We start from the raw sequence: 8,979 nt of genomic DNA, 5'->3' as shown, positions 1-8,979 counted from the left end.
TGGCGCAGCCACGGCCCGTGGCGCCGCCCGGCCGTCAGCGGAGGGGCTCGCTGCCCGCTGGGTCCGGTTGGCAGGTGAGGACTGGCGCGAGGGTGGCCTGGCCGAGTGTCCCCAGGAGCTGGGTCAGCCCGACTTCGTCGGAGCTTGGCCAGCTCTGCCCCAGCCAGGGCGGGTGCAGGAGACTCCGTCATGGAGGGTGTGTTAGCTTCTAGGCTGACACCGGCCACGGCCACTGGGCGCACCCCTGCCCCAGGGTCCCGGGCTCGGGCCCTTTCTGCAGCTGCCCGGGGAGCAGAGTGCCGGCGGTGGCGCTGTTTGCGCTTGGCCTGGGGACCACTGCACCCGCGCCCTGCCCCCTTGGGAGAAGTCTGAATGTGACAGTGTAACTTTGCGGGAATGTGCTGCCTGCTGTGCCCTGGCCCAGGTAGAGATGCAGGTGTTGCTGGGCTGGCGGCTTGTGTGTCTCTGGAGTGCGGTTGTGTGTCTGTGGTGTTTGCTGTAACAGCCTATGGGATTGTCTCCTTCAAACTGAGCGGTGTTGGACCACGGGGCCGCAGGTTCTGTGGTGCCTCTTGCAAGGTGGGCTTTGCTTGGGAGCGTGCACCACGGGGTGGTGTTTGTGTCTCGTGATCCTTAACAGGGTGTGTCTGTGTGTGTGTGCTCATGTCTGCCCAGGCGTGAGTGTGATGGGCTGGTGTGTGCTCAGATAGGTGTGAGGGGAGCTGTGATATTCAGGACTGTGACTTTTCATCCTTGGGGATCAACCACTTTTCCTTTTCCCCAACACTCGTGAGTGTGGTAAGATGGACCATGTCTGTGTCCCAGGGTGTGTGACCTACCTGGGGAGGGTCCCTTGTCCTCGGGAGTGGGACTCTGGCCAGCACCTCTGCCTGCTGCTGTGAGTGTGCTGTGGTAACTCGGTGTGCAGACCGGGGTGGTTTTGTGGTCCTGTCATTGTGTGATCCGCAGTGCAGACGTGCGGTCTTCACAGGGTGGGTTTGCTCTTGTGTGTGCAGCCCTCGTGGTGCACCGACCTGTGTGTTGTGAGAGCGGCGGGCTGTGGGCCACCGGCATGTGCGTTTGTGCCTTAGCACGGTCTCTGTGTGTGTGTTGCTTTTCTGGGTACAGCCAGACTATTTAAATATTAGGATACAGGCCTGTGTGTGTTCAAGCAAGAGAGAGTGTGTTTCCTGGTGCACGATCCGTAGCACATGTGAGTTCAGGCGCTGCCCCACTGGCAGCAGGAACTTGAAGCCTTGGAGGGGCTGGGGGAGGGGTACCATGCTCGAGACTCTAGGGGCTTTCAGCCCCCCGTCCTGCCTAGCTGGGGATGCTGCCTTCCAGGAAGGCTCCTGGGGAGTTGGCGTAGGAGAGGCTGAGGCTGCCAAGCGCAGCTGGCAGATGCCTGGCTTAACCCTGCGAGTGCCCCGGAGAGGCTGGCCCAAGCATGTGGAGGAGGGGGCTCCCACAGGTCCCGGCGCTGGAACATTCCGGCATCCTTCACTCCCTCCCACACTGCTTGATGGGGGTGGGGTGGGGTGGGGATGAGAGCCCTGGGTGGAACCCCAGACCCTCCTGAGGAACCCAGCTGGACTGTGACCTCTGGCTCTCCTAGGGTCCGTGGCCGGGCTGGGCACTGCCGACCTGGCATGACATGGGGAGATGTGATACCCCCACGGCACACGCCTGTGTGTCTGCAGCGGCAGCCTCCTCTTCGCGGAAGGGGGCTGAGTGTGGAGGGGCCCCTGGAGCTTTGGTTGACTTCTCTCAGCAGTTGTTCAAACTCTGCGGGTCAGCTCCACTGAGCCCCTTGCTACAGTGCTCCCTCCACTTACTCCTATTGCTCACATAGGTCCGCGTCTGGTGTCAGAGTTGGGGGCGCCAGACTCCCTGGGGGGCACAGCGGGGTTGTCTGGGCCACCTTTGGGACTGACCTACTGCCCCATTTCTATTGCAGATCACAGGTCTGTTTGAGATGATTGAAAAGATGCAGGTGAGGTTGCAGGAACCAAGGAAGGCAGGGGGGTTGGGGGCGGGAGCCCTTGGCAGTGCCTGGAAGAGAGGGTGGCAGCGTGTTGCCCTCTGTCTCCGGGCCAGGGGTGAGGTGGGGACTGGTAGTGCCCAACTCCCTGTTGACCGAGGGCCGGGGCCCCACCTGGTCGCCCTGGGCTCCCAGCTCAGGGTCAGTCCCCGGCAGGACTGGGGTCTGCACCTCACCCTGCCCCCACATCCCCACTCCCCAGAGACTGAGGACCCACCAGTGGAGTGGGAGGAGGGGCAGAGGCAGGTTTGGGGCAGCCAGAGGCTGTGTGTGGGGGTGGGGCAGTGTCCATGACCCTGCTGTCCTCCACGCCCACCCTGTGCTTGGGAGGTAGACAGGGAGAGGTCGGCGGGGTGGGGGATGTTGCTAGAACAAGCCTCAGCTTCCCCTGCTGTACCGGTTCACCCTCCAGATCCCTCTCCTGCCCCCTCCTGTTTCTGCGCCCCCTCCATCTTTCTGTCCCCCACCCCGCCTCCCTTCTTCTCAAGAGCACGCATCTGTGTGGACGCAGTAGCCCCCTTCCCCGCGCTCACATGCGTGTGCACCCCAACCTGCCCACTGCCAGCGCACAGCTCACATGCCCTCCCTGCGCTGTGGCCTCATCAGCCGGGCAGCAGAGGCCCGAGTAACCAGGTCGCCAGCGGCCTGGCTTGGGAGCAGCCCCTTGGAGGGCCTTCCCTTTCCCTTTCTGCCTTGGCGGGCAGGGGTGCAGCCCTCTGAGGCAGCATGGGAGGGGTGTGACGGGTGTGCTGCCTTCTCTTTGCAGGGAAGCAGGATGGACGAACAGCGATGCTCCTTCCCACCACCCCTCAAAGTAAGTCTGAAGCACGCTGTCCCTTTCCCCCCTGGGCTGTCTGCTTCCAGAGCTGCCTCTCCAGAGAGCTCGGGGACCTGGAGAGGGATGGGGAAGGGGCAGACACCCTCCTTGGGGTGGGGTGAGGCGTAGAAGTGCCGCCAGTCCAGACAGTCCGCCTGCCCAGCCCACCCCCTGGCATGAAGTGGTCTCACCCTGCTCCTGGTGCAGGGGCAGGTGGGGGCAGCGCCTGCCCTCAGAGTTCCCATGTGGAGATTGGGGGGGGTTTGCTCCCTTGTCATGAGCCTTTATTCCAACTCCTTCCCACCGCCCTCACCTTCATCACTGCCCTCACTGCCTCTCCAGGCGCCCTCTGCCAGAGTCACGCCTGTTCCTCACAGGACAGCGCCCTGAAACACTTCCCCTGAGCCACTTAGAATCAGCTGCCGCAGGCAGGAGACTCACACTCTGGGGCTAGGAGGCTTATGGGCTCCTGTGCCTGGGCTGACTGAGGGGGAAGGGGCCTGGCACCCCCAGTGCCAGGGAGAGTGACTGGAGTCTCCTGTTTTTGACTCGGAATCCTCCTGGGATGGGAGCTGCCCTCTGGAGAGGCATAAGGTTCTATGGTCTGTGATGTGGAGTCTCCAAAGTCCTGAAATCCCAGGCTGGGCCTGGGGGTGGGCCCAGGGCTGCAGGGGACAGTTACAGGGTGGCTCTTGGTATTCAGGCTCTGTCCAGGCTTGGGGGTCTCGCAGCCACCTGAGTTTAGCGAGCCATCAAGACCTTTCTGATGCCACTGGCCCCAGGTTTCTTCTAGGGAGGCAGAGAGCCCCCTTCACCCTGGCACTGAGGAGCTAAGCCTGCCTGGCCCCTACCATCTGGGGTTACCTGACCCATGCCCCACGTGGGAGGTGGGAGAGGAGCCCAGAGATGCAGCCCCAACCTGACCCAGAGGGCCGGGCCCACCCCCAGCTGAGGTTCTGCTCTGTGTTTTGCAGACGGAGGAGGACTACATTCCCTACCCCAGCGTCCACGAGGTAACCAGCTGCACACCCTCCCCCGCCCATCCTTACCCCAACCGGGAGACACTCAGGCACGGAGTCCTCCCTGTCGCAGGGAGTCCTCCCTACCAGGACTCTGATCACAGACCTTGGGGGGAGAGGGAGGAGCTGGAGACATTGCAACCCATTTGAATTCTCAGGCCTCTGGGCCAGGTATTTCAGCCTCTTGGCCAAGGTCATGCTTGCAGCTCTACCTGCCTACACCTTACCATCTTTTGAGACTGGGGCAGGGGCCCCTGAGCCTAAGTCCGTGCCTGCAGGAAGGTGAGGGGGGAGCAAGTACACTGGCGGGGTGGACGCGAGCCCTGGCTTGTCCCCCACCCCAGCACCTCTTGGCCATGGCAGAAGTGAGCCAGGTCTGAGTTGTATCTCCTGGTGGGGTGCAATGTGGGAGACTCAGCTGAGACCCTCTTCAGGTCCTGGGGCGAGAAGGGCCCTTCCCCCTCATCCTGCTGCCTCAGTTTGGGGGCTACTGGATTGAAGGCACCAACCACGACATCACCAGCATCCCCGAGACAGAGCCGCTGCAGTCACCCACCACCAAGGTGAAGCTGGAGTGCAACCCTACCGCCCGCATTTACCGGAAGCACTTTCTTGGCAAGGTGGGTGGCCTGCTGGCGTTGGGGGGCTGGGTGAGGGAGGGTATGGGCCCCAGCCCACCCTGGGGGAGCAGAATCCAAAGGCTGGGCTGGGGGCTGGCTAGTCCTGTGGCCCAGGGAGCATGCCTGGTCGAGTCACACATTCACTCAACGAGCGCTTACTGTGAAAGGCGGCATCACAGCGCAGTGGTCAACAGGGGCGGCTCCGCCAGGGCCCTGCCACCCACACAGGGGCCTGGACACGTCTCTTAACTTCTCCGTGCCTCTGCTTCTTCACCTGTGAAAATGGAGATGGTGATGACCCCCCTGGGGTGGCGTTGGCACAGTCAGTTCTCCAGCAGAGCTGGAAATAGGGAGCACCCTTGTGTGCCTGGCTCTTTGGGCGCCAGCAGCAAACTAAACAGACCTAGGCTCTGCCCTTGGGCAGCTGCAGGGTGGTGCTGGGGACAGGGCGGTGGATTGGGCCCCCCCAGCACCCCCAGAGCAGGTGCCCTGCCCAGATTGTCCCCGCTGGTGACTCTGGCAAGAGTCGCCGGGCCGGGTCATGGGAGCTGGACAGGAGTGGCAGCAGCTGGGCCTTGTCCGCGTCAGCTCCATGCTGGTCTCTGTCCCTCAACAACCCGTGTGGAGGGCAGTGTGGCCTTGCAGTCCAGTGGGTCCACGCGTACCTTCCACTGGGCGGTGGCACCTTGGGCAGGCGCCGCTGCCTTCTGAGCCTGCTTCCTCACGTGTACAGCAGGGTAATAAAAGCGCCTGGAAAGCCTAGAGAACCAGATCTGGCGCGTAGTAAGGACTCAATAAACATTGGCTGTTATTATATCTTTGTAATGACTCTGAGATCAGGATCGTCCTGTATTTTACAGGGGAGGAAACTGAGGCTCAGAGAGGTGAAGTGACTTGGTCAAGGTCTCACAATTACTGAGTAGGAATCGGACCCAGCCTTGGCTGGCCTTCCATGAAGTCACCCAGGGGCCGGTGTGTGTGTGTGTGTGTGTGTGTCCTCACTCTGGGTCCAAGGCATTGACCTCATCTTGAGGGATGCGGGCACTCAGGTTGGGGTGAGGATAAGGGCTGGACCCCGTTGTAACCATGGCTAAGACCAGCTGCTGCCGAAGGCAGCAACAGGGCCTGGGACGCCACCTCCCCACCGAGCCCTGTGGGTGCAGAGGGACCTGCGTCCCCGGTGTCCCCCCACCCCGAGGCTCTCAGCTGGATCTGATGGGTGGGAATCTGGTGGGTGGGGAGTCTGGGGGGCTGTTTGGGCCTAGCATGTCATTGGCCCTGAGAAAAGGAAGTGGTGAGGAGCAGAGTAGAGGTGTGTGCCTTGCACACAGAGGGACTTGAAGGGGGCCTCTTGGGCATTCAGAAGAGATATGTTGACCAAGGTTAGATGAGAGGGATCCCAGGGGCCAGCAGAGAGGCAGGGCCACTTCCTGAATCCGTGTGGGGCAATGGGAGAAGCATTGGGCCCCGCCCTGGAGGATGACTTTGGGCATTGATTCTCTGGGACCCTAAACCCACTCTCTGTGGGGTCCTCTGGGTCTAAACAGAGGTCTGGGGAAATCCCCTCACCCTGAGGACTTTGGGGCACCTTCTTGCAAGTACTGGCCATTCTCTCTCTTCAGATGGTGCCAAGCATCAGTTGGGGGTTTCTGGCACTCTGCGCCCGGGTAGGAACAAAGGGGACTGCCCAAGGCCCATCAGCTCGCCCTGGGGTGCAGAATGCAGCCCCCGCCCCGCCCCGCTCTGGCCTGCTCCTCCTCAGCACAGGAGTCGTGGTTAAGCAGGGCATCTCTTCAGAGTGACTCCTGGCAAAGGTGTGGCTGGGGGCCAGCGCCCTCCCAGGGCAGAGGCGGGGCATCGCCCCTGGAGTGCCAGCCCTGGGCTCCTCTCTGGAGGTGCTGTCCCCTTCACATCTTGTACCCTCTGGGATCCTCCTTCCTGCCCGCTGCTTCTCTAGGTGAGGCAGGAGGGTGGGAACCTGCCAGCCAGCTGCCTCATGTGCTCACAAGATGTTTCATTTCCTGTTTCTCATGGGCCCTGGTCCCCGGTGCCACAGAGTCATAGGTGTAGCAAGCAGGTGGCATGTTTCTTTTTTTTAATTAATTAATTAATTAATTTAAAATAATATACTAGTTTGCTTTTACATCATTACATCATTTTGTGTCTTTTCCCATCTCAGTTGTAATCCCCGTGGGCTTCCCATCACCAGATCACCCTGTGCCATCACCGTAGTCCAGTGCACTGCCCCCCTGCCTCCCATTTTTAGGTGTGCCCGGCCCTGGAAAGGCCCTGGGCCGGGGGTGGGGGCCTGTGCCACACAGGTGTGGGCCTGACTCCCACCCTGACAGCCAAGTCACTACAGGTGCTCACTGGATTCCTGTTCTGTACCAGGCGCGAGGCAGGTGGCCCTGTTCTCACTTTATGAACTGGGAAACTGAGGCACAGAGAGATGAGGTGACCTCCCCAGGCTACCCAGATGCCAGGTGGCAGAGCAGGCATCTGAATGTGCACAGAGCCTGCCCCGAGCTGTGCCAGCTGCAGCTCAGTGAAGCACCCCCACCTGGGAGTGCACTGGCCTTCTGGTCTGGTCTCCAGAAGCCTCCAGCTCAGCCTCACTCACACTCCTGGACCCCGCCTCCCACTACAGGAGCATTTCAATTACTACTCACTGGACACCGCCCTGGGTCACCTTGTCTTCTCACTCAAGTATGATGTCATTGGAGACCAGGAACACCTGCGGCTGCTGCTCAGGTGAGGGTTGGAGTGAAGGGAAGTGGGGGAGCAGGGAGTGCTGACACCCTGTAACCTGACAACCTGGCTCATTTTTTTTTTACCTGCTCTAATAATTGTAGCTCAGAGAGGGCAGGGATTTGCCCAAGGTCACACAGCAAGTTAGTAACTGAGTGAACCTGGCCCCTGTCATCACCTCTGGTCCCCCTGGACTCTGCCTCTCTGTTCTTTGTGCAGAGGGGTCCCTCCCCCTCCCCCACCGCCTCACCCCTCACCATGGGCTTTTTCCTCCCAGGACCAAGTGTCGGACATACCATGATGTCATCCCCATCTCCTGCCTCACCGAGTTCCCCAACGTGGTCCAGATGGCGAAGGTGAGGCCTCTGCACCTTCACTGAGTCCCTCTGGGCGCCCCGGGTGGGCACATAGTGGGGCTGCAGTTGTGCCTCGGCACCCCATCTTCAGCTGCAGGCCCCAGGGCTGTGCACACAGCTCCTCTCTTGTATTCTGCAGCTGGTGTGTGAAGATGTAAACGTGGATCGATTCTACCCTGTGCTCTACCCCAAGGTATGGCTGGATCGGGACCCTGCTCGCTGAGGTGGAGGTGGGGGATTAACTGGGAACAGCATTTTTCTTGGGCACCTTTACGCAAGGTGTTTTTCCTAAGTTATCATATTTCATTCACACATAATCCTGCAAAGTCGCCATTTGCAAAAGAACCAGAGGCCAGAATGGGTTTATGCCTTACCCAAGGATGCACAGTGCCTAAGGAGGGCCTGCCTCCAAACCGCAAGGCCATTGTCCACTTTAGAGGCCAGCCTTACTGACCTCTGGACACCCTTGATGCCAGCTGGGACCACCTGAGCCAGGCTGGCCCCAGAGAGGACCTGGGAGAGAGACTAGCACAGGCCCCTCCGTGAATGCTGCCCCCCACAGTAGCTATGTGCTGGGTGCTGGGCTCAAGGCCCTGTGAGCGTTTGGGTAAGGGCTTCTGTCTTCAGCAAGAGATGGGCCTCCGGGAAGAGGTAGGCCTTCCTCGTGGTTCTGACTGAACTTTAGAGCAGGGTGAGGTTCCTGAGGGATGTCCAGGAAAGGTGGCCCACCTTCGGTTACAGAAGAGGAAGCTGGGGCCCAGCCGAGAAGGGGCCTGGCCTCGGCCTGTCGTAGAGGGCAAGGAGTGAGAGCGCGGTGGGCGTAGCGTGCTGGCCCTCCAGGGGCACGCGCCGAGGCTGGCAGTGAGCTCCGGAAGCTGGCAGCCTCAGCAAGTGACCAGAGCCCAGAACCTTGGCTTCCTCATCTGTCAAGTGGAGATGGCAGGAACGTCTCCCTCACGGGCTGGTTTGGAGGCTTCAGTGTGACGATGTGTGGGAGTGCCTGGCACCGTGCTTGGCACGCAGTGAGAGCAGTAAATGGCAGTTTGAAAAAGTAGTCTGTTTCAACTCGTTGCCTCTTCCCCAGGCGTCCCGTCTCATTGTCACCTTTGACGAGCATGTTATCAGCAATAACTTCAAGTTTGGAGTCATTTATCAGAAGCTTGGCCAGGTGTGCTCACCTCCTCCTCCCTGCCCCCACCCACCTGGCCTTTTATCCGGGACGTCAGGCCTGTGCCAGGGAGAACACCTGCCCGGGCACTTGGGCTCCCAGGAGCTTAGGGGCCCCAGAGGTCCTCCTTCCAGCCTCTCCTGGTGGGAGTGGGGTGCGGGCTGACCAGAGGTCCTCCTTCCAGCCTCTCCTGGTGGGAGTGGGGTGCGG

At 60.8% G+C, this 8,979-nt stretch overlaps 1 protein-coding gene across 1 annotated transcript in view; it reads left to right on the top strand.

The window, feature by feature from the left end:
- Positions 1-8,979, top strand: part of RAP1GAP (RAP1 GTPase activating protein) — a 42,634-nt gene that overhangs the window by 20,099 nt on the left and 13,556 nt on the right. Inside the window, exons 4-11 of the mRNA XM_012722562.1 lie at positions 1,958-1,993; positions 2,808-2,855; positions 3,833-3,871; positions 4,312-4,497; positions 7,145-7,248; positions 7,523-7,601; positions 7,741-7,794; positions 8,686-8,769. Coding sequence (XP_012578016.1) covers positions 1,976-1,993; positions 2,808-2,855; positions 3,833-3,871; positions 4,312-4,497; positions 7,145-7,248; positions 7,523-7,601; positions 7,741-7,794; positions 8,686-8,769 — 612 coding nt within the window. The 5' untranslated portion in view covers positions 1,958-1,975. The remainder of the gene's footprint in view (positions 1-1,957; positions 1,994-2,807; positions 2,856-3,832; positions 3,872-4,311; positions 4,498-7,144; positions 7,249-7,522; positions 7,602-7,740; positions 7,795-8,685; positions 8,770-8,979) is intronic.

Source organism: Condylura cristata, unplaced genomic scaffold, assembly GCF_000260355.1.
Source record: "Condylura cristata isolate star-nosed mole 26May11 unplaced genomic scaffold, ConCri1.0 scaffold00008, whole genome shotgun sequence".
Taxonomy (NCBI): Eukaryota; Metazoa; Chordata; class Mammalia; order Eulipotyphla; family Talpidae; genus Condylura; species Condylura cristata.
This window is presented reverse-complemented; position numbering and strand designations above follow the sequence as displayed.